General features: G+C 44.1%; 1 protein-coding gene across 2 annotated transcripts in view; it reads left to right on the top strand.

The window, feature by feature from the left end:
* Positions 1 to 25,656, top strand: part of AFF2 (ALF transcription elongation factor 2) — a 531,080-nt gene that overhangs the window by 117,909 nt on the left and 387,515 nt on the right. For both annotated transcript variants that reach the window (XM_060249320.1, XM_060249319.1), the window contains exon 2: positions 20,160 to 20,280. In XM_060249320.1, coding sequence (XP_060105303.1) covers positions 20,160 to 20,280 — 121 coding nt within the window. The remainder of the gene's footprint in view (positions 1 to 20,159; positions 20,281 to 25,656) is intronic.

Raw genomic sequence — 25,656 nt, 5'->3', positions numbered from 1 at the left:
GTTGTGTGGGGGTGGAAGGAGGATGGAATTTCAGCTTCAGTTCTGAATTTCTTTGCTTTTAAAAAGATTAAGAAAATGGGATTCTTGTCCCCACTTCATTAATAATGGCAGTTTCCCCCATCTTCTGTTATGCATTTGTTTCTCCTGCCTTTCCTATTAAAACAAGCAAAACAGTATTTTAATGGGAGATATGGGTTTTTGAGGGGAAAAAATGTGGGTCTTTGTAAGAACTGGGGATCAATTGGTATTACTATGTTTGTTTCATGTAGTATTTTGAGATATGTGCCATGTGGAATGGAAGCTTTTAAAAAAGACAATGAGGTCCTTTTTGCCTAATAACTTTGCATTCCTTAGAAAGGCTCAAGATGTGTAAAGGCATGTGAATGTTAGCAAAAGAATACAAGGTCTCTTAAAGAAGGAATAAGCAATTAACTTCTGTATTCCTGGCAAAGATCTCATGGCTTATTTAATAATTTTCTTCAGACAGTGGTCCAGAGACCTGAAATTTGTTTCACTACCATATTTTTATCCCCCCCTTCCTCCAGGGAGCTCTACGCAATGATTCTCCACCTCCTCATTTTAATCCTCATATAGGGTTGCCAAGTCCGATTCAAGAAATATCTGGGGACTTTGGGGGTGGAGACAGGAGACTTTGGGGGTGGAGCCAGGAGACATTAGGGGTAGAGCCAAGATCAAGGCTGTGACAAGCCTAATTGAACTCCAAAGGGAGTTCTGGACATCGCATTTAAAGGGACGGCACACCTTTTCAATTCCTTCCTTCCATAGGAAATAATGAAGGATAGGGGCACCTTCTTTTGGGACTCATAGAATTGGACCTCCTGGTCCAACCTTTTTGAAACTTGGGGGGTATTTTGGGGAGAGGCACTAGATGCTATACGGAAAATTTGGTGCCTCTACCCCAAAAAACAGCTCCCCAGAGCCCCAGATGCCAGATCCAATTCTCTATGATTTTCTATGGGAATAAATCTCCATAGGGAATAATAGAGTTCCCAGCAGACATTTCCCTCCCCTCCCCTCACTTTCTGATGACCCTGAAGTGGCAGGAGGGCCTCCAAATTGGGGGATCCCCTGCCTCCACCTGGGGATTGGCAACCCTAGCTGCACGCGACGAAACGTAATGGCAAAAAAAAAGAAGGCAGGCAGGGAGAGAAGCGGGGGGAGGGGGGAACGTGCCAGTCACGTCCCTAAAATGATTTGCTTGCCCGTCTTCTCTCTCCCCAGCCCCAGCCCCTCTCCACCCATGTTTTAATCGTAGGAGTTGCAGATCGGCTTCTGTGCGCGCAAACAGAGCGCGCTCTTCAACCTCTACATGTACAACAAAATAATACAATACAAGCGCGCCAAGGGAAAGCCCCTGCCTGTGTCTCTCTCCCCTCGCCCTCCCCGCAGCCGAGTAGGCCGCCTCGGTGCTGCCTAGGCAAGCCCTTCCCCGCCCACCTCTCCGTGCAAGGCGAGCATCCGCCCCAGCGTGGCGGAAGGGAAGCTAAGGAAAGCAGCCGGGCAGGGAAGGCCAGGGCAAGGAAGGGGAATACAGCCAGCATCTATCCACTTAAGTTTGCAAAGCAGAAACAGAATATAGCTGATTTGTGTGTGTGTGTGCCCAAGCACCTAGAAGTCATGGTGGCCTCTGGTGACTGACCCCTACTGGGAGGCTGGAGCAGGGCTCTTTTTCTAGCAGGAGTTCTTATGCATATTAGGCCATGCCCCCCTGATAGGGTGGCCAGATCGTCCCACCCACCCGGGAAAGTCCCGCCCCTGCCCCCAAATTCCCGCCTCACGGGTTGGCTAACCCGGGACAAATGAAATCCCGGGTTCGCCAAAATCCCGCTTGGGGGCTGTGTATTGTTTTGCTTGGAGGAGCTGCGAACAGACTAGCCCGGCTTCTCCAGCCGTGGGGGGGGGGGCGGGGTTGCGATCCTCAAGGAAAAAGGCGCGCCTCTCTGAACAGTTTCCGCCGCTTTCCTTCGCGGCGCTTCGCTTACAAGCTGACGGTCTCAAAGGCTTGGCGTTCCCGGGAACGAATTCCTCTGCTGTCACTGGAACTTCCCAGGATCGCCTCGCCAGAAGAGTCTGAAATAAACGCTCAAACCCTCACTCACACACACGAAAACCAATTTTGAAATGAAATGTAACTCTGTCCCCCATAGCCTCTGAGCATCCACAGCATGCCTCCAACCCCCGGCAAGAAGAGGAAAGGAGGAGCTCGGGCCCTCTTCCTCAACGATGGATTTGCTTTTGCAGAGCCCGGAACAAACTACCCCCTCGCCTGGCCCCGCCAGCCGGGCTAAGCATCCTGAGGCTGTGCCCTCCCAGCCGCTCCTCCTCGTGAGGAGGAGCCCCAGAGAGGGGCGGCGCGGGGAGATGATGTCAAGGCCGAAACCGGGGCTGAGAAGGATGGTGGGGGACTGGCTGGCAGTGAGCAGGCGAGAGCAGCTGTGGCGGTTCGGCCTGCGTGCGTGAGGGGACCGGAGAGAGAGCGCGAGGCAGAGGAAGAAAGGCCCGGCCGAGGCCTGTGAGGGAAAAGGCAGGAAGGAGGTGGCGACGAGCTTCCCAGCGCGAGTGAGGCCGGTCGGCGGGATGTCTGTGGGGGCGCAGGGCAGCGCCATGTCAGACCCCCAGCACTCGGCTCGGCTCCTGCTGGCGCTCAGCTCCTTCTGCCCCTCTGAGCTAGAAATCTTACCCCCCCCTTCTGTGCCCTGTTTCGTCTTCACAGCCACCCAGTGAGGTAAATTAGGTTTAGAGTATGAGATTAGCCCAAGGTCACCCAACAAGCTTCTGCAGCAGAGTCAGAATTCTAACCTGGGTTGCCCAAAGCCTAGTGTAATAGCCACTTCACCACACTGCCTTCTTCTTTATGGGGAGCAGAAAGTATGCCATGCATGTACTTTTCACTTATTATTATTATTAAAGAAAATTGACTTAAATTATCTCATTGGATTGGGGCTATAAGGCAATGTTTGCATTATGAGTTTAAATACATAATGAGTATAGGTTTATATGTAGATCTAGTAGGGTTGCCAACTGATCAGGGACAGAAAACAACAATACCTGGCCTGTGCTTTTTGTTTACACAGCAAGGGGTTTCGAGGACTTTGGTGCACCTAGAAGTGTTGCTGGGGGTTTTTGCAATTCTTCTGAGTTGGAAATCTTTTCCTTCCTCCATCCCTGCTGTTTCCTCATTAGGTGTGCAGCAGTTTTGTTGTGAATATGCTCAAGGGCACCCTGGTTATTAACTTAGTTGACTTTGAACTGAACCTGGGGTTCAGTCATTTGAAGTAATAATGAAGTGGGTGCCTTGAGCATATGCAGAAGGCATCTTCTACTCATCAATAAGTACCTAAGCTTCAGGAGTCCCAGGATGTCACTTCCTGTTTCCGGCGGTGGCATGCCGTCACCGGAAGTGACGTCACCGGAAGTGACATCACTTCCTGTTTGCGGCAGCGCGCGCTTTGCGCGCGCACACACACATTCATTCCCCCTTCAAGGTGTCCCTGGCTGGCCTGCAGATATTATAGCCACCCTACCCCCTGATGTAGACAATTCTCCTGGAGCTTACAGTAGGCCCTGTTCTAAGAGCCCTCTAAGCTCTTGGAGGATGTCACTTCCAGTCATCAGGGGAGCATGGCCTAATATGCAGAGCAGCTCAGGGGAGCATGGCCTAATATGCAGAGCAGCTCCTGCTAGAAAAAGAGCCCTAAGCTGGAGGATATTCAGGGAGGTGGCTAAATAAAGCCTGCTCCTTCCTCCTGACTTCTGGTATTCCTAGGAGGTTTCCCATCCAAGTACTTGCCAGAGTCGACCCTGCTTAGCTTCTGAGATTTGACAAGATAGGGCTTGCCTGGGCTATCCAGGTTAGGGTGGGAGTACAGGTGACCTGATATTTATTTGAACCTAGGAAAATACTAGAAATTTGTTTCTAACTGACATTGAGACAAGACTAACGTTGTGAAATTCTGATATGGGGAAAAAAAACCCAACAACCCTGACTTGATAGGCTGTAGATGAATTGCAAGAGACAGAGATAAATATATGCCCTGAATTTAACCCTGCAACTAGCATTTCTGTAAAGAGCCAGTAAACCCACTGGGTGCTGTTTTTGTGCAGAGACTTTAATCTCTTTGTATCAAGCATGCTGTCATTTGTGGCATTATTCAAATCTATGATAGATTTAGCACTTTGGTGCAGATAAAAAATGGTCATCTTGAGGGTTTCTGTACATAACTGTTGAACATCAAAGACAGAACAATCTATATTTCATAAACAAACATAATTGATTTGAAGTTTAGTAATAGATATTCAGAGACATTCATTTTGGAAAAACAGAAGTGATGGGTGAATGTGTTTACATACATTGCTTACAATTTCTTTAATTAATGGGCTGAGCTGTGATTCATTTGTCTATTAAGAGGTGATATGTTATTCAGTAGTAGAACTGGTGCCAGAAGTGTTAGTTATCCTGAGGAGATCTGAGTTTTAAAGTTGTAGTTATAGTGAATGCCTTTGTACCATCATGAAAACTAGACGCATGCAAGCTAGTTGACATTTAGCAGCAGACTGTTATACAATACTTATGAAGATGCATGAAATTATTCCTATCCTTGGGACCCTACCTTACTTTCTAGAAGTTGATAATGTTTTTTCACTTAAATTTTTGTGACATAGGTTTGCGTAAATCCACGTTTTACCTGGATGAGAACAAACAAAACCCTTCCACGTAGTCAGTCCACCTATTCATCCATCTCTAGTTGATATGTATTGGAATGAGGCTCAGGCTCAACCACAAATAATGTGGTCAGGTAAACAGAAATAACAGAGTTTCAGAGAACTAAAAATGGGGCAAGGGTATGGTTGTCACCTGCCAGGTTATGGTGGGAGACCACCCAACAAAGTTCCCCATCTCTTGCCTTCACTAAGTGAAACAAAATAGGAAGGGAATGATGTCAAATTGACTGGGTGTCATCACGACACTCTTGGAATTTCAAATTCTCTATGGTAATTTGTTTTTTACAATTCCTATATTGTCATGACATCACTTTCCATTCCGAAACATGAAGTGATGTCTTAAAAGTCACTATCTCAACCCCCTGCTGGCAAACCTAGGGACGGGTCAGATTTGGCCTATAGGCCTGAAGATCTCTACCCTTCAATCAGAAGCAGAATGTAAGATTTTTTTTGCAGGCCTAGTCATGTGATAAAATCCATGTTTGAATACTGAGCAAATGCTGCCTTATGAAAGTCTCTTAGGTAACTTAAATATTTCATGTTCCAGTTCCTCCTTTTTCTCCCCAAAGTAGGGTTTAAGTTTTAATAGCTACAGTTGCTAAATATATGCAAGGGGATGGAAGAGATATGTAGTTTGTATATGAAAGCAGTTCCATTACTTGGATCTATGAGAAAATGGAGGTTAAAATGAGAGTTTTATTTCTGTTATGATTTTATTTATCTTCATGGTTTAGCTGCGCAACCATCAAGCCAGTTAGCATCCTTGTTCAGTGTATGTTTAAGTGTCAAAGTGTGCACAGTGTGAAAATCTGGAAAGAAAAATACTGCATTGTGCTTTTCCTGGGCTAGAAAAGTCCTAATTAATGCATAGAACCACTGAAATAGTATCCCACCTCTGTGCAGGCTGGGTGCCCCAAATTGCTGGGGCTAACATAGTCAATGTTGACACCTAGAAATTTGAAATATTTTTTCAACTATGTCATGAGCAACATAATGAAAAGAGTCTGCTCATGTTTCAGACATTCGCCATGCAGCTACAGAGTCTTTAGGAAGGAGCAAATGTTGTTCCAGAAGCAACCTCAGGGTTCTCCTTGTGATTAGGGTTGCCAGGTTCCCCCCCCCCCCCGACGCCAGTGGGGAATGGAGGGTAGGGTTGCCAGCTTCAGTTTGGAAAACTCCTGGAGATTTGGGAATGGAGCCTGCCGGGGAAGGATAGAGACCTCAGTGGGATACAGTTAGGGTTGCCAAGTCCAATTCAAGAAATCTCTGGGGACTTTGGGGGTGGAGACAGGAGACTTTGGGGGTGGAGCCAGGAGACATTAGGGGTGGAGCAAAGATCAAGGCTGTGACAAGCATCATTGAACTCCAAAGGGAGTTCTGGCCATCACATTTAAAGGGACGGCACACCTTTTCAATTCCTTCCTTCCATAGGAAATCATGAAGGATAGGGGCACCTTCTTTTGGGGCTCATAGAATTGGACCCCCTGGTCCAAACTTTTTGAAACTTGGAGGGTATTTTGGGGAGAGCCACTAGATGCTATACTGAAAATTTGGTGCCTCTACCCCCCCAAAACAGCCCCCCCAGAGCCCCAGGTACCCGTGGATCAATTCTCCATGATTTTCTATGGGAATAACAGAGTTCCCAGCAGACATTTCCCTCCCCTCCCCCCCCCCGCTTTCTGATGTCCCTGAAGCGGGGGGAGGGCCTCCAAACCAGGGGATCCCCTGCCCCCACCTGGGGATTGGCAACCCTAGATACAGTGTCATGGAGTTCACTCTCCAAAGCATCCATTTTCTCCAGGGGAACTGATCTCTGTTGTCTGGAGATGAGCTGTAATTCCGTGGGATCACGAGGTCCCACCTGGAGGTTGGCATCCCTAACTGTGAGCCAAATGAGGCATTTAGGCATGCACATAGTACAATCATATCTTATAGGCCTATATACTTCATGATGCACACGAAGAGGAAATCAGTTGTTGAAACGCACATACGCTCAAACTAAAATCTCCCTTTTCCACCAATAGTTAGATTTTGATGTTAAGGTGATCTTAAATAGTCTCCCAGTTCTGTGAGAACCGTATCAGAAGCAGCATGTTTGAATTGGGTCATTAAGACCAGGGCTTTTTTTGAGCAGGAACGCACAGGAACACAGTTTCGTCTGGCTTGGTGTCAGGGGGTGTAGCCTAATATGCAAATTAATTCCTGTGAAATAATGGTGATGTCAAGGGGTGTGGCTTAGTATGCAAATGAGTTCCTGCTGTTCCTACAAAAAAAGCCCTGATGAGAACCACATGAATTATTGAAAGAGCTGGGAGGGGTCAGTGGCTGAATTTCTTGTCCATCTTAACATAGCACCTTAATGCTTTAATTATCTCAGGTCATTCCCAGATCATGATATGTCTTTAGGGAACTCTGAACACCACACCCCTTCTACTTTCAAAGATGTTCCAACCATCTTCATATATTGCCCCTGAATATGTAAAGCAAATCTAATTATTAAATTAACAGATTGGATAAATGGGTAAAACTAACTCAAAATGTTAACATCTCAACATGCCTAAGGAAGACTGAGCTGAAATGCCACTTCATTTTCCATAACAGTTCTGTGAGCAGTTCTGAAAAAAAATCTCCTTTTTGGCAATCTTCTCCACCTGTTATTTGTAAAATTGTTTGCTTTTTATTTTAAATTAGTACCGTCTCTTCAGTAACAAAATTGCGCCATCAATCCTGGTTGATAATTGTTTTTATTTACCAATGTCTGGTGATGTAATCACAGGAGACATAACATCAGGGCATTTTCACATTCAGGCTGTGATCCCTGATTGGGCAGGATCACCTTTCTGATTGATTTAGAAAGCAGAAAGAACAGCAGGCTGGAGAAACAGTTATACTGAATGTTACAGGAAAGACAAATGTTCACAAAAGCTTGGCTTGCGGTGTGTGTGGGGGAGAGTTTTCTACCCCACTAAATATCTCAAAAATCTGAACTGGTAAGCATTCATAATTAAATTATTCAAATATGTTTGCTGTGTATATGTACTTCAGTATGAGCATTTCTTTTTTATATTTGAAATTTAAAATTGTTTTAAAAGAGAGACCAACAAAATGATCAATGACAGCTATTGGTAACAAGATAACAAAAATGAAAAAAGAAGGAAAAAATACAAGATTGTATATATAATAAAAGGAAGCTCCTGATTTTCTCTACAATAAATATAGGTTTGATTACAATTTTTTCTCTCACTCTATGTTTACAGTGAAAAGGTCTCTTTTTTTTCTATTATCTCTTATTCCCCAAACCAACAAATCATCAAATAACAACAATTTGATGATTTGTTGGTTTGGGGAATTTGTTTCATACAAAAGTCTATAAGGGGTTTCCACTCAGCAATAAAAGAACTAATTGTCTTTTCTCTGATCAATGAAGTAAGCTTAGCCATCGTTGCAAATCCCAGCAACTTCTCTATCCATTCCTCTGTTGTAGGCAGTGCTGGACTCCTCCATTTCTGGTTTTGCACTGTTTTGATTTCATGTGAAAATGAGAATACATGCTTAAGAAATAATAAAGGAGACAGATATGTGGTCGCCATCAGTCTGAATGAAGCTCGTGGGTTCAAATGCAACCTGTCTGCATCCCAAGAACTTTAATTGAGTAGATAAAGAGATGCTTGTAATTATAAAACTGCAGTAGGTATAACAAGAGGCTAAATACATAGCTGTGGTTTTAATTAGACAGCACTTCAAATTAGTAATTGTGGCTTCAGTAAGAAATCAGTGACTTTATACATGGCAAAAGCCCCATCACTGTGCAGCTCATAGCTCATTATATCTCGCTGTGTGAATCTTTCACTACATTGGCCTGCTGAGCTGGAAAGGCAAGCATTGTCGGTGTTTGGTTATCTTCCTGGTGCAGAAAGGCTGGATACAGATTAAATTCATTCCCAGCAGAGATGTGAGAATGCATTGTTCTGGGATATAGCCTGGTGTTTTAGAAGGGGAGTCTGCTACATATGGAAGTATGTGTGTGTGTTTGGTATATAAAAGCCAATTCTCTCTTTATCATTCTCTTGCACAGTGGTCCCCAAGCTATGGGTTAGGGTCCAAACGTAGTTTGGGTCATGAGGTCAAGAAGGAAGAGATGGAACTGGGTGAGTTGACAGAGCAGCCTTGATGGCAAATTTGGGTTTGCCTCTTCACATGAAAAATAGCCTGTTGCTGAATATTGTGCTGTACGTTAATAAATACTTTTAAAAAACGTACAGTGAGATCCTGTTCAGTGTTAACCACTGTGAGAGTCTTGCATTTTATGGTGGTGGGGGAAAGGAAGGATAGAGGGGGTTTTGCAGGTGGGTCCCAGAATTTGAAAAATGGGTTCTGAACCAGAAAGTTTGAATGCTATTGCTGTTGTGTGAAAGAAAAAACATGATCCAAGCTGGGGCTCTGCAAATACAAGTAGGCACATTTCTCTGTGGTTTCCAGTGTGTTCTGGTAGATAAATAAAGCAGGATACAGTTGGGAAAACAGCAGGGGGGATGGTAAGATCTTTCCCCATCCTGATCCAAGATACTCTGATCACTCTGTGGGCCTCTCCCATATTTGTCCATCAGACTAATGTTGTATGTATAAAAACATCATTTGATGCTGGATGATGCAGTACAGATTTTGTGAAACAGTGGTATCGATGGCAGAGTACATTCTTTGCCTTTATGGGGTCTGGGATTCAGTCCCTCACAGTGCAATCCTTCTCAGTGTTACTCATGTCTAACCCCAATGATTTCAGTAGATTTCAATTGCACTATGAAACTTCTGGATTTTAACATCAAAGAGCTATGCTTGAAAGCAGATTCCTACATTACTTGTGAATACCTTGCTTGTGCAGGCTTCTGAGAACATTGCAATGTCCTCCTTAAAAATCAGGTGTGAACAGCTTCCTCTCCAGGGTTCTGGATTTTGAGGCAATATCATGTGTAGTAATGCTCCTGGTGAGTTTATGATTTTATGATGTCACAGTGCTCTTGGAGGAGTGGCCTATCAGCTAATGCCATTTGATTTCACATTTATAGTTTGCATCATGACATCACAATGGAACATGGAATGTGGTGCTTAGTCAGTGATCGGAGGGAGATCTCAGGAGCCTGGCGAACATGGCAGGGAATAACCTTGAAGAGGATACAATCCATATTCAGAAACCGGTTCTGCAAATCAGATTTCTTTTATCTCTGTGTGACTTGAACTACACAGCTCCTGGGAAGTCACAACAGGAAGTGAGACCTGCTTGTAAGCTTCTTGCACTGTAGTTTAAAATGGACTCGGGCAAACTGGGTGGAAGATGCCTCTTGGCTGTTAAAAGACATGTGGGAAAATATGCAGCAGATTCATCTGACCCAAACAGAATGAGCATGGCTATACGCTGGAAACCAGGGATCAGCAACTGGTGGCCCTGAAGCAGAAACTGGCCTCTGAGTAGTACTATCTTGCCCTCTTTTATTTGTCAGCTTCATAAGCAAAACATAGGGATGGATAGGAGACTGGGTTTGGAGGGGAGATACATCTTGGGGGGGGGGCATTGTATCCTCACAAATAACCCTTCTTCCTTTTAAAACTACAATGTGATTCTTTCCTTCCTTTCTGCTTGTTGGCCTTGACTGGGGCTCAGTCCTTTGCTACCAGTTTTATAGCAGAGTGAGAGTCATGCGCATGTGCAAACCTCGCCACATTGTGGGGGATCTTCGGAAAAGCCAGGATTTTCTTCCAAACCCGTTCACGTTCTTTCTTCCCTCTCCATAGGCATTTAATTGTTTACAACTGCCCAGTTGGCACTCTCAATCCCACATTCAGTAATATGGGAAATGATCAACCTTGTTTTTTACAATCAAGATTTACTGATAGATCTCATCTGTAAAGTGCCATGTCCATTTCACCACGGTGTGTAAATATGATTATCTATATAAAATTGATTGTAGCAAGAAGCTGCATCCATCTGAATATATAAAAATCTTGTGTATAGATAATTGCTTGACGGTGATAAGATTACTTAGTCTTCAGGTAGTTATCTGGGATTTGGCAGCTTGTTAATTGAAACAGATGCCCTAAAGGTTTGGGGAAAAATTGAATGCCTGTTGTAAGCACTGGCGTGTTCCCTAATGCTTTTCATGTGAAAGTTTGTCCTTGCGTGTCAAACTGGACATTTCCCCCCTCTGCCCTCTATCCCCCCTCTCTCTCTTTTTTTCCTTCAGTCTTTTAATTATATTTGTTTCCCCTTGGAGAAGTAGAAGGTATTTTGCAAAGCCAAGAAGCCCCTGTGCTTCAGTCTTCTTCATGAGTGAAATCAGCATGAGATCTCAGCTTGTCATCTGAATCTGGCAGATGTATAGTCAGCTGAGTTACAGATAACTGACATCTTTGTATGGTCATTGAGGGGGGACACAGAAGATTCCCTCCTCTTGAGTTTTTTTGTCCTTTGGGAGGGGTTATCACTAAATTAATTAGGCTTGACCTCTTCATTTCTGGAAAGGTAGTATGCAAAAGATGGAAAGAAGAAGAAGGAAAGGGCTGTGGGTTCAAATTGTGAACCCACATGGTGATCTTAGACAAAACAGAAGTCTCAGCCTCCTTTTTCACATAGCTGAAGGGAAGTAGCAGTGATCTCCTTCCTGGGTGAGTTGTTTGGTGGAACAACAACAAAAAGATTAGAAGGCATTCTACACTGTAAAAATATGTCTTGCCGGGGTATAGGTATAATGATCCAAACATAGATTGCCTTCTGTCTAGAGATGCCAGGTACCCCCTGGCTATCACCAGAGGATGGTGCTGAGAATTATCGTTATTTAGGATCTGGAACTGTAGCTAGAAGTTGTTTTATTAACCACAGTTAGTCTTAATTATGATTTTGTGCAATCTTGCTATGTTTCCTGGTGCCATTCTTGCCACAGTGTGGACTAGCCTGGCTAGGATCCCTGTTGGGTCTCTTTGGGGTTTACAGCCAGGCAAATCATTCCATTGAACACCTGCAAGCCAAGTTCTGGTTTCACAAATGAAGTAAAAACTGTGGTTTTGTGTTATGTCTGAAACGAGACAGTCTTTCACATGAAAGACGGAGGTTCTCTACCTGAGTCGGGGTGGTCCAAGGGGAGAGATCCATCTGCCGACTCTTGACGGGGTGCCATTAACACCGGTCCCTAAGGTCAGGAGTTTAGGCGTGCTCCTTTGAGTCCTTACAATGGAGGCCCAAGTAGCAGCCACTGTTAGATCTGCCTTTTTTCATCTTCGGCGGGCACGGCAGCTGGCTCCTTTTCTGGAACACAATGATTTAGCGATGGTAATCCATGCTACGGTCACCTCAAGAATAGACTACTGTAATGCTCTCTACATGGGGCTACCCTTGACGCAAACCCGGAGACTACAGCTAGTGCAGAATGCTGCGGCACGGCTGCTAATGAGGCTGCCACGATGGGAGCACATTCAGCCAGTGCTGAAAGAGCTGCATTGGCTACCTGTTGTGTTCCGAGTTCGCTTCAAGGTGTTGGTATTGACCTTTAAAGCCCTTTATGGTCAGGGACCTGCATATCTACGGGACTGCCTTTCTCCGCATATCCCCCAGAGAGCACTGCGTTCAGGGGCAAAAAACCTACTCTCGGTCCCCGGACCAAAAGAAGCCAGGCTATGCGTGACAAGATCTAGGGCTTTCTCGGTGGCAGCACCAGAGCTTTGGAATGCTCTTCCAGAAGCCATACGGGCCCTGCGGGATCTGTCTGCATTCCACAGGGCCTGTAAGACCGAGTTGTTCAAGCAGGCCTTCGAGGCTTGACGAAGATGCCTGCCACCGGACATCACACAGAACGCCGGTGTTCACGGCTTGGAATTCTAATGCCGCTATAATGTATTCAGCACTATATAATGGTTTTAATAATCTCGAATTGTAATACGTTTTTAAACTGGAAATGTAAATTATGGTTTTATATATTTTATCTGTTTAATTGTGTAGATACTGTGAGCCGCCCTGAGTCCGCTTGTGGAGAGGGCGGGATATAAATCAAATGTAATAAATAAATAATAAATAAATAAATGCATAGATGCAGCTCATGAAATCAGAGCAATGGTGAACCTGCATGGTATTTCAGATGAAGAATTGGATTTAGAAACAGGGAGATCTGGTTTCACCTCCTTGCACTCTGCTAGATGAGTGACTGGGCCAATGTCCACCTCAGCTCCTTCATGAGGTGGTTGTGAGGGTTAAATGGGGAAAGAGAGTAAAACACATAAATTAGTCTACTCATGTATGTACTGTAGGGGTTTTTTTGAGCAAGAACACACTGGATGGCTTGTGTTGGGGTGTGGCCTAATATGCAAATGAGTTCCTTTTTTCCCTACAAAAACCATACTGTAACGTTTATTTATCCCCACCCTTCACTTGGAGTCTACAGTCTCTTTTCCCATCCCCTTTCCATAACAGACACCTGGTGAGGTAAGTGGAGAATACAATGAAGCTCTTAGAAAACTCCAGCAGCAGCTTCCACAAATGAGATGTTCTGGAAAGACCAGATAAGGCCTATAGAAAGGGGGGAATTAGTTTGTGGAAACTTCTTGGGCTATAGAATAATCTGGCCATTAACCTTCAGATAGCCTGTTTATTTCTTTATTACATTTTTTATGCTGCATTTTTCCCAGAGAGTTTGGTGCAGGGTTCAGCATTCTGACTTTCTCTGTTTTCAGTCCTCAGCAACCTTAAGAGGCAGGTTAGGCTGAGTGACTTACCCACAGTCACACAATTAGCTTCATGGACTATGTGGGAACTTGAATGTGGGTTCTCCCCAATCTTGGTTTGGCACTCTAACCGCTATATCACAGTGACTTTCAAGACTGTGATAGCTAATTTGATCCCCTACTCGTCCACATGCAGTAACTGGGTGACCTTGGGTCAGCCACAATTCTCTCAGAGCTGTTCTGCTCAAGAGCAGTTCTGAGAGAATTCTCTCAGCCCCACCTACCTCATGGGGTGTCTGTTGTAGGGAGAGGAAGGGAAAGGAGATTGTAGGCTGCTCTGAGACTGCGACTGAAGGGTAGTGTATAAATCCAACTCCTCCTTCTTGTGTACACAATGTGCTCTTCTACTCAGGACATTGAACAGCAGTATGGTTGCCAATCCTCAGTTGGGGACAAGGGATCCCCTGGCTTGGAGGCCCTCCCTCTGCTTCAGGGTTGTCAGAAAGTGGGGGCAATGTCCTCTAGGCACTCCATTATACCCTATGGAAACCAATCCCCATATAATGGAGAATCAAACTGTAGGTATCTGGGGCTCTGGGAGGCTATGTTTTGAGGTAGAGGCATTGAATTTTCAGTATAGCATCTGGTGCCTCTCCTCAAAAAGCTCCCCAAGTTTCAAAAAGATTGGATCAGGCGGTCCAATTCTATGAGCCCCAAAATAAGATACCCCTATCCTCCATTATTTCCAATGGAGGGAAAGCACTTAAAAGGAGTATGGTCCCTTTAAAAGTGATGGCCAGCACTCTCTTTGGAGTCTTGCTTGTCACAACCTTGTTTGTGGCTCCACCCCAAAGTCCCCAGATATTTCTTGAGTCAGACCTGACAAAAGTAAGCAAATTTCACAGTTACCATTTATATTATATTTCCATTACATCTTATATGTATGGTCCTGCTAAAAGAGCCAGGTCTTCATTAGTGGTGAAAGAAACAAAGGGAGGCAGCTTTCTTCACACCAGCATTGCCAAGAAAGCACTGCTTATCATGCCAGTGTGGTAACTGGGCTACCTCTTCCAGCATCATTTTGCTGACCTGAAAAAAGGAACCATAACTCAGTTGTAGAGCAATGCAAATCCAATGTTTGGCCTCCACAGAGACCATAGATTGCTGGTCTAAGAAAGATATTTGCCCAAGACGTTGACAGGGACAGCTTTATGTTTTGTAGGGGACCAGGCAAGCTCCCCCCACCCCAGCCATGTTTTTCCAGTTACTAATCATGTTTGGCTAGAGTGAATGTGCACAGACACAGTCTGGAATCCTCCTTGAGAAAAGAGTAGTCTGAGACTGTTCAGCACCCCTTCAAGCCCCTTCAGTTCTGTCAAAAACTAAAACTAAAAACATATTCTTCCCAGTGTTCCTCCTAGCGAGAAACAAGAAATTGACCTAGAGATTCCTGGAGGGATTCTGGGATGATCTGTTCCTTTTGAGGTGGATAAATGGCCATCTCCAGTTGGCAGTGGACCTTCAAGCATGCTGTTGGGCTCAGCAGATGCCTGATAATACCAGCCTTTGACACCAGCCCTGCAACTGAAAGGATGTTAGTTTCATATATTCATAGTAGGATAAGGCCTTGGTTCAAGGAGGTCTCCCAGGCTTGTGTTGCTTCCTGTAAAGTAAGATCTTAATGCTGCTGCTGAAGATAGATTTTGATGGTGACTCCAGCAAATGTTCTAACTGGGTGCAAATCAGCAATTGGAAATCAGTTGAAGTAAATCACGATTGAGTTATCAGGCAGGAAGGCATGATATGTAAAAGATGGAACTAAAAAGCAAATTTTCCAGTTTTGTCTTATAAACAGAAAAGGAACTCTGACTTCTTAACACAACCATGGGGAGGGGGGGATCAGATTTACAACTTCAGACATGTATTCCATTTATTGTATCTTTTTGGTACTTAGAAGGACAGACTATAATTACATACATTGATTTGAGCAATTATAGAGCCTGATTTTTTATTAATCCTTTTTTTAACTTACTAGAAAATAGTAAATGCTGTATTGCTTATTTTACTATATAATTATGTTTTAGTAATGATTTATGTCAGGCAGAATTAGGATAGTGGGATTTAATTAAACATGCAAAACAGCAATAAAAGTGATTTTTTTTTATTAAAACACAACTCCAGTTAAAATATTCTGGATACATAAATTTCTTTTATTAAAATGCCTCCCGCAAATGCAATAGACACCCATGTTTCTGGAGATATACACAGAACAGTTTAAACCAGGGTTTCCCAAACTTTTCTTTCCCATGGCCCAGTTATTTTTATACTTCTCCTTCGTGGCCCACTAAAATTCTGGGGTGGAACCAGGCGACTTTAGGGGTGGAGCTGGGAAATGATGCCATTTCCTGTGGTGTCACTTCCAGGTCACGGGCCAAGTGATGTCACTTACAGGGCACACTGAACCTAAACTCCACCTTTTCCTGTGATGTCACTTCCAGGGCACTCCCCCAAACCTGCCTTTTCTTCTGAAGCAATTTCATTTTCAGAAAAATCTCTCTGAAACTCATGCTGAACCAAAATGGGGGTGGAAAGTGGGCATTCTGCAACTTTGTCATACATTCCCAGGGTCCTCTCTTTCCACCCCCATGCACCTGTTTGTGTGTTCTTCTCCAGCTTGCAAGCACTCCTAATGCTCATGTTCAATTGCCTGCACCACCTACACATTCCTTCCTCAACAGCACTGGCCAGTGTATGCAGTTGGAAGTTCTGTTGCCATTGTCATCAGGAATGCCAGCACTGTGTACCACCCAAACTGGGCCCTGGCAGCTGCTCTACCTCAAAATGTGCTGACACATTTAGTAAGCCCTTCCTTCAGCTGCTACTACTGGAACCCTGCCTCAAGCTACAACCAAGCTTGCTTGGTTTCAAGAAAACCAAGCTTGCTTGGTTTTTCATACTTTTTATTGGCTGAAACACTGGGAAATTGCTGTGAAAGGTAGCAGAGAATTGTACTGCAATTAATGAATCAATTTCAAGTTATATGAAGTTCATACAAGCTTTTCTGCAGTTATCCCAAAAAGGATATTTATGAGGGGCTTGCAGCTTTTCACTGGCTGTTTCCCATGCCTTTAAAAGCAACCTGTTCTGCAGATATTTAGCCAGTGAACTTCTTTTATCCTTTTTAATATCTACAGGAGGAGTTTAATTTTGGTGTCAGACAGCTGTTAAAAGCAGGACCAGTAAAATGGTGTCAAGTTCATAGTACCATCACTTCCAGTGCTGTTGAGATATACAGCAGTAATCTCCAATAATCTCTTTCTGCTCCACACCTCTTCCTCTCAATCTCATAGAAAGGCCAGCTGGCTACAACTGGGGGTGCCAACTTTTCATTGACAGAGCTCCTATGTCTGCAACAACAGTATGATGAACAGAAAAGTTTCATCCAGTAAAAATGGAAGGAAAGAAAGAAAGGGAAAGAATGAAATGGAAGGAAAGGAAAAGAAAGACATGGAAAGAACAACATGGAAAGAAAGAACATGAGAACATAAGAGAAGCCATGTTGGATCAGGCCAATGGACCATCCAGTCCAAAATTTTCTCACACAGTGCCCAAAAAGCACCAGAAATTCCACCAGTGGAGCCAGGGCACTAGAAGCCCTCCCACTGTTGCTTCTCCCCACCCCACCCCCCAGAACCAAGAATACAGATAGAGCATCACTTGCAGGGAAAGAAAGGAAGAAAGAAAGGAAGGAAGAAAGAAAGAAAGAAAGAAAGAAAGAAAGAAAGAAAGAAAGAAAGAAAGAAAGAAAGAAAGAAAGAAAGAAAGAAAGAAAGAAAGAAGGAAGACAAAGGGGGGAAAAGCCTTACTCATCATCTGATGACCCCAGTCAGAAACAATTCTGCCCAGGGGTCGTTTGGTAAAAAAATAGCTACTGGAATGCCCACTTCCCACCCCTCTCGGCTGAAAAAACATCCCCCCCTTCTTTGCTGCACAGGCCTCCCAGGGAAATCTCTCCAAAAGAACATACTGCAAGGCACATGAAATCTCATACCTTGAAGAACACTTCATGGATCTGCACAACACAGAGACAGGGGAAGGAAGGAAGCAGAGCAGAGCTCATGCCTTGCTGGGGGTGGACCTAGCTTTAGATTTTCTTGTGACCCAGTAGTGAGGCTTCCGTCGGCTGGTACCGGGTCACGACCCTGCAAATGGGAAACGCTGGTTTAAACTATTAGAACAATATGGCCATGGAGATAGCAGCCAGTATTCAGTGGGGAGAGCATCCACTTGGCATGCAAAAAGGCCTGGGTTCAATCTCCAGTCAAGAAAGCAGACTTTATCTTGTGGAAAACCTGAAAAACTGACAGATCATACAGTACTAAGGGCCAAAATACAGCTGCGATCAGACGAGCACTTTGATCCAATGTTTTTGCAGTTTCCTTCTGGATTTAAACTGCGCAGTCAGACAGCGACATCTGCCTCCCGTTCCCCAGTCATTGGCACCCTATTCTGACCTGTCTTTGGGATGAAGTTATTAGGCACTGGGGAAGTCCAGTCTTTATTTTTATTTTTAAAATTTATTTTATTGGATTTATATCCCACTCTCCCCGCTGAAGCAGGCCCAAGGCAGCTCACAACACATAACTTACAATACAAACATTTACATTAAAAGCATTAAACAGTTTTAAATAATTTGGTGCTAGTTTCGATACAGATTTAAGATGGATCTAGCATCTTGGTGGTGGTCAGCATTTTGGTTAAATGCTAACTGAAACAGTGTCATCTTACAAGCCTTGCAGAACTGGGCAAGGTCCCACAAGGCTCTGACCTCCTCAGGGAGTTGATTCCACCAATGAGGGGTGGCAATTGAGAAGACTCTTTCTCACATTGTTTTCAGTCTTGCCTCCCTCGGTCCAGGGATTAATAACAAGTTTTGTGTTCCTGATCTAAGTACCCTCTGGGGAGTATGTGGGGAGAGACGGTCCCTAAGGTAAGCAGGTCCTCGGCCATATAGGGTTGTAAAGGTAATAACCAGCACCTTGTAGCGAATTCGGTATACTACTGGCAGCCAGTGCAGCGTCCGCAGCCCAGGTTGTATGTGCTCCCGCATGGAGAACCCCAAAAGTAGCCTTGCTGCCACATTCTGCGCCAGCTGCAGTTTCCAGATTCAGGACAAGGGCAGCCCCATGTAGAGGGCATTGCAGTAATCCAATCTTGAGGTGACAGTAGCACGGATCACAGTTGCCAAGTAGCTGGGCTCGAGGAAGGGAACCAACTGCCTTACCCGCCTAAGGTGGTAAAGGCGGATTTGGCAGCAGCTGCTATCCGGGCCTCCATTGTTAGGGAAGGCTCCATTAGCACTCCCAGGCTTCTAACCCTGGGTGCCATAGAAGAGTAATCCTGCCCCCCAATATTTGAAGTTGCATGTGGATGCTAAAGGCATCTCTCCTGTTTTGTCATTCCAAGTCCAGTTGGACTCCTGGGGTCATTAAAAATGCCTTTTCTCCACATCTCTTGTGGAACTGCAGGTAAAGCAAGTTTGGTCTGGGAAACCTCCATCTTGGGAGAGGCTATGATAGAGTATGTGCTTTGCATGTAGACATATCCAAGTTCAGTGTCTAGTTAAAGAATTGCCTATACATAGGAAGAGACCTTACTGTGTCTGAGGCCTTAGAGGGCCACTGCTGATGCAAGTGGAAGAATACTGAGTTAGAGGATCCTATAGTTTGACTCAGTATTTGGTGGATGTATATAATATGCAATTTAATGTGATTGTGTTATGGAAGGCTCAGAGCCATCGCAAGTGTCCAGGGCTCCCCTCCCCTCTTCTGCCCACTGTCAGGCTCCTAGTTCATGCCTCCGTCCCTGCCTACCTGCTCATGTGTCCTTCCTGCCTTTGCATCCTTCCCCCTACCCACTTGCAAGCCCCCCCCCCGCCCACATGCCTTTTCCCCAACTGCACTAGGTACCATAGCCACTGTCACAAGCACTACAGCTGTGCTTCACTTGCACATCCTACCTCAGCACTACTGGACAGCATGTGGAGCTAGAACTGTTGATGGCAGAGCACCTACAAGTGATTGGGTTGGGAATGGGCAGGAGGTAGTAGTGGACCCTGCATGAAGCTCTGGGTCTCTTGGCAGCTGCCCCACCTCAGGGAATGCTGATGCCAACCTTCTTATTTCAGTGGTGTGGTATTCTTCCAGCATAGATGCTAACTGAAATGTATTTGGGTCCCCCTGTTTGAATACAGATTGCATGTGAGCCAACTGAGATGTAAGACTAATCAACTTACAATGCAGTCTGAAAGAAAACAACACCCTTTGACTTCAGTGGACTTCAGAAATATTAGCTGGCGGGTGGGTATTGCCAAGGCAGGCAGGCCCTTGAGAGTTAGGGGTAAACCTAGGATAGCAGCTGGGAAGTAAGGGGAAGAATTTGGAAGAATCTGTTTGGTCCGGAGTCCTTCAGCAAAGATGTTAGCTTGGAAAGGATTTCTTGCATGTGCATCGTTTGATAAACACCGGGGCCACTACACTAAAGTGTGAACCAAGAGCATGGGATTCATTCACTGTCAATATATTCTTAAAGATCTTGTTGAAGAGGTGCAGTTTTAAGTACCTGCCCCTGAAAACTATTTTTTTAAAACTTGTTTGATGAAAAGATAAAGAATAATGGGTTGTTTCTTTATTGTCTCTTTATTGCAATTACAGTCACTATGAACAAGATCGGAATGCACTTAAGAGAAAAGAATGGGAGCGGAGAAATCAAGAAGTCCAGCAGGATGAAGATCTCTTTGCCTCTGGCTTTAATCTCTTTGGGGAGCCCTACAAGGTAAATAAGCACCTATGTCTTGGCATCTGTCATCTGAAACTGCTCTCTCCTTCCGGAGCATTAATTAAATGTTGGCCCCTTTGAGAGGGAGACGTGGCTGAGGACATCTATTGGGTTTCATGCACTACAGAATAAGCTTCCACATTAATGCACTGAGTGGTTTAATTATCTGTGGCAACTGTGAACCCTCCATGTTGTGAGCCCTTGGGGCTCACATTTATGTTCTTCTGTGTTCTAGCCAGCCTTTGGCATACCCCATGGTTCCAAATGAATGTTAAGTACTAATAGCAGCAGTAGTGAAACATTTTCATGGTAATTCCCAGAACTGTGATTTCTAACCTGGGTTCAGGTCCATTTCTTGAGTGTGAAATCACAATGATAAGAGTGACTTATACATCAACAGCTATGGTCCACTTTGTGCTGACGTGGTGCCTGGGGTGCACTGCTTCAGATGGCAGGTGAGACCTTTCGTGACTGACTGTTCTTCCCTATTGCAGAAATCCTGCATGTAGAAAAAACAATACACCTGGGAGAAAGCTTAGGCAAACTCAGGACATGCTAGTTTTTCATGTGAACAGATTTCTCTCTTTTTTAAAAAAATACAAAGAAGCATTCTCTTATGCGAACTCCTGGATCTTAAAGAACTCATGCAAACTCTTCTTAAAAAAGCCTTTCTTTCTTTCTTTCTTTCTTTCTTTCTTTCTTTCTTTCTTTCTTTCTTTCTTTCTTTCTTTCTTTCTTTCTTTCTTTCTTTCTTTCTTTCTTTCTTTCTTTCTTTCTTTTTTCCCCTTCCCTTCCCTTTCTTTTTTCCTTTCCTTCCACACATAAACCAAACAGGCTACATATAATGAATATGAGTATGTTGATATCATAGGTTTGGATCCTACCAGCTTTTTCATGATTTTGTTCCATTCTCTTTTTAACTGTAAGCCTGTCTCATTGAGTTTTTTTGTCCATGTGGTTTCATAATCCCTGATCCCCACCATAGCCGGGGGGGTAGGGGAGGGCTTCCCTCTTACACTTGCAGAATACCTGGTAGGATCCAACCCTCTTTAAAAATCTTTTAAATTATATGCAAGAATCCAAAGTCAAGATGTGAATTAATAATCATTAACAGCAAGAACAATAATTCAACAATATTATTCTCACAAACCCTATTAAAATCCCATTAGCACACCTAAAACACAAATACACACAAATTAAAAATATTGCCACACACAATCCACTTCCCATTAATTCATCCCTGTTAATTCAAGATAATAAGATATTTTATTTCCCCTCTATTCATTACAGCAGTGTAAGAAATTATCAGTGGTTCATGTTTCCTAATATATTTTTTCTTCCCTTCTTGAAAGTGTATTATATCTGTCAATTTTTCACAATTTTAGTCAAGTCTCCTTAACCTCTCCTAATTAGGAAGACTGCCAAGGAAGGGTAGAGAGGTTGTGGCTGGAAGGTTAATAAAACACTCTTCTTTTTTAGCAGTGTTTCAAAACTTCTTTGGAAAATGTTCACGTATTCATTTAAATTGCCTCCACTTGCTCTCGTAAAGTGGAGTATATTTATTTATTTTACAAAATGTATACCCTGCCTTTCAGCAATCACAAGGGCTACCAAGGTAACTAAAAACTGATTTGGCTTCAAAACTGTGTGACTTCATCCTATTTGTTGAGTTGATCCCTGACTGGATAGAATCACCCATGTGACTAACCCAGGAAAGAGGAAGATGCAACCACCACTGAAGGGAAAGAAATTGGTGCTAGAGAGGTTGAAAGGTGAATAGTCACATGACCTAAGTGACAGCTGGGAAATTTTCAACTTTCAAAAACTGTTAGAGGACTCGAATGTACATTTAACACAAACCAAACATGTGTGTTATGATTATGAACTACATTTGTATATGATTCTGCTTGAATCTTCACTGCCACTGTTTCTTAGTGATTCTGCAATCATCACAAATAACTGTAAAAATGAAATGTATCCTGTTCAGGATACCCAGTTTTTGTGTAGTTGGCAAGTATGTGGTGCATAAGCAGTCCAGAAGTTCCTTGATTGTTGGAGTTGATAGGAATTGTAGCAGAAAACTCAGCCTGCCAGTACAGTTTGGCAAGCTGTAAAGCTACAATTTCCCTTGGCTCCATCAGAAAATCTTACATAAGAAGACTGAGAAGAGCAATTTACTGGTAAGTTAGACTCCAGTTGGAATCTAGCCTCTGTTTACAGAGCCATTCCTACCTGCATGTTACTCCCTCACCTCTGCAAAATAATATTTTCTGGCTTGGAAAAGAAGGTGGGCCACTGCTTGTATATTTAATTTATTAGAACTGTTTAATATCTCACCTTTCCTTCTCCCCAGTGCTAGCTCCAGGGTTTTTGGCAAGGGGGCACTGGCTTCGAGTGCATGAGCCGCCCTGCTGCCCATGCTCTGCCTTCCTGGGTCTGTGCACAGACCCAGGAAGACTGAGCAGGGGTGGTGGGGCAGCTCATGCACTCAGAGGCTGCCCACCCTTGCCGCAGAAGCCGAGCACACCCACCACCACCACTCTGCCTTCCTGGGTGATGATGAGGGTGAGTGAGGTGGCGGCAGGGTGCACACCAAGGGAGGGCCAACTCTAAGCGCCTCTGAGTGCACACACTGCCCTGCCCCCCCCCCGCTTAGCCTTCCTGGGTCTGAAGCACAGAGCCAGGAAGGCTGAGCTAGGGGGTGGGGGGGTGCATGCACTCAGAGGTGCTCAGAGCCAGCCCTCCTGTGCCACAGCGCACCCGCCACCACACCAACACACCACCCCTGCTCAGCTTCTTCCCTGTCACCGCCAGGGAAGGTGGCAAGACATCAAGGGCAATTGTGGTGGTGGTGGGGAAGGAGCACCAGGAGTGGTGGGACACCCGCCTCCCACCTCTGAGGCCAGGTGGCACCCTTGGTGGCTGTCTACCTGGCCTACTGGGTTGCACTGGCCCTGCTTCCCCCACAGAAAAGGGCCCAAGAGGTGGTGGTCTGTATGCGTGTGTATATGCACATATAAATGAATTTTGCAAGTATTTCATTGAACACTCACAAATGCTTACTGACCATTTTAAAGCACTCAGCATGAATGGCTTGCAAAAGTGAGAGTGGTTTTTGATCCAGTATGGAGCTATTGAGCCATCATTCTCACCTAATACTTACTTAATCACTTCCTAGTTAAGAAAGTGGTGTCGTGGTTAGAGTTCCAAATTAGGATGTGAGAGACCCAGGTTTGAATCTCCTTCCACTCTGACATGGAGCCTTGCTGGGTGATCTTGGGCCAATCACTCACTCTCACCTTAACCTACCTCGCAGGTTTGCTGTGCAGATAACAAGCAGGCAGGGAGAATGTTGTAAATCTCTTTGGGTCACCATATGGGATAGAAATAGGATTATAATGAAAAAAATAAAGTATATATAGAAGAAGGGGGGGAGGGGGCAAACAATATTTTTTTAAACAAAAAAACTGTACAGGAGTAGCACTTTTTCATATAAACATCATTTAATGTTTATATGCCAGAGAGCCAGTTTGGTATAATGGGTAAGTGAACGGACTCTTATCTGGGAGAACTGCTGTTGATTCCCCACTCCTCCACTTACAGCTGCTGGAATGGCCTCGGGTCAGCCATAGCTATCGCAGGAGTTGTCCTTGAAAGGGCAGCTGCTGTGAGAGCCCTCTCAGCACCACCCACCTCACAGGGTGTCTGTTCTGGGGGGAGAAGATATAGGAGATTGTAAACCACTCTTAGTCTCTGATTCAGACAGAAGGGCGGGGTATAAATCTGCAGTCTTCTTCTAAAGAAGTTTTGTACCTGTGATTTTCATCATCAAGGGATTATCCGCCTTGGACCATTTGGGGTTCTTTGATTTACATACCAAACTTTAATGGCATAACAGTTGCAAATAAAAATACACAGAATATAAAAATTTAAACATTGGAGATAAAATCAAAATGAAACCGAGTTTACAGATGCATTCATACATGGTCAGATTTAAATTTAAGGATGTCAGCCAAAAATTTTGCCACAGCCTCGCTAACCTCTCCCTCAGTATCATTCAATAAATAATAACAGGGTGGCAGAATAGACAAATCTGGGGAGAAAGAAAGCTTACAAAATAAATCTTTACGGAGATTATGATAAAAGGAACAATCAAGCAATATATGCTGAATTGAGTCGGGAATATTCGCTCCACAGGAACAGAGTCTGTCACTTAAAGGGACTCAATGATATCTCCCTTGTAAAACTTTGGAGGGAAATGCATTTAGTCTAGCCAACATAAATGCCCTGTGATGACTTGGAATGGTTAAGTCTGATAGATAATGGGGCATTTTGTCGCAGAAAGCAAAGACCTAAGGAAGCTGGGGAGCAAATATAAGGGTCTGTTGGACGTAGTTTCGTTTCCTCCAACTCTCACAGTCTCAGTTTAATACATCTGAAGATATATGACTCATCAGAAGTAAAAAAATCATCAACCTCTATCCCCAACTGGTTAAGTTTGGACATAAGCACTGCTGTCCAGGATGAAATATATGGGTCTCTTTTCATACAATCAAGAAGGCTGTTAGGATCTGTTCTAAAGTGAATTTTGAACCCGAATTTAAGCACTGCAATCCAGGCTTTTGTCTCCACCAAAGACTGACCTACTTCAGAGCAGAGCGCAAAGTAGGACACACATTTTGGCATACCAAGAATTTGTCTAAAGAATGAGGCTTGAATGCCCTCCACTTTCCTGGTTAATGCTGGAATCCACATAGGGATACCATAGAGAGTTTGGGCTAGCGTTTTGGCTTTGAACGGGTTCTTTGATTATCACCAGAGCATTCCCAGAAGAACTCTGCTGCTTTGCTTTGCACACATCCCTTTCTCTGTTCAGTCAATGACAAACTTTGACAGACCATGAAGATGCTGCAATTTTGAACAGATCTATGGCAACTTGGCCTTTGAAGTCTTCCCTGGTCTTGGCAAATGCAGTGCAGAGCCCAACAAATATTTGGGATGTCATTATCTTGTGCAGACACCAGAAAACAGCACTGTGGGAAAAGATTTGTTTGTTTGTTTAATGTCCATAACACTAATTTGTGAACTCATGAAGCTGTTACACTCAGTAAACCATTGGTCTGGCTAGTCCATTATTTGTTTATTCTAAAATGTTTCTTCCCCACATTTCTGTGGCCAAGCAGGACCCAAGATGGCTTACAATTAGTCACAGCCAATCAAAGGCAGTATGATTTTTCAAAAAAACAAAACAAAACAAAACACAACCCCTTTCAAAATATAAAAGTCCCAGGCAAAACAAGTCAAGAGTCCTTTTCTCAAGTACAGTGGCAAGCAGAGCACCCCTGGCTGGAAACACTGGATTTGATTCAGGCT

Source organism: Heteronotia binoei, chromosome 11 (genome assembly GCF_032191835.1).
Source record: "Heteronotia binoei isolate CCM8104 ecotype False Entrance Well chromosome 11, APGP_CSIRO_Hbin_v1, whole genome shotgun sequence".
Lineage (NCBI taxonomy): Eukaryota > Metazoa > Chordata > Lepidosauria > Squamata > Gekkonidae > Heteronotia > Heteronotia binoei.
The sequence above is the reverse complement of the archived record's forward strand: the minus strand, read 5'-3'. Positions and strand labels throughout refer to the sequence as shown.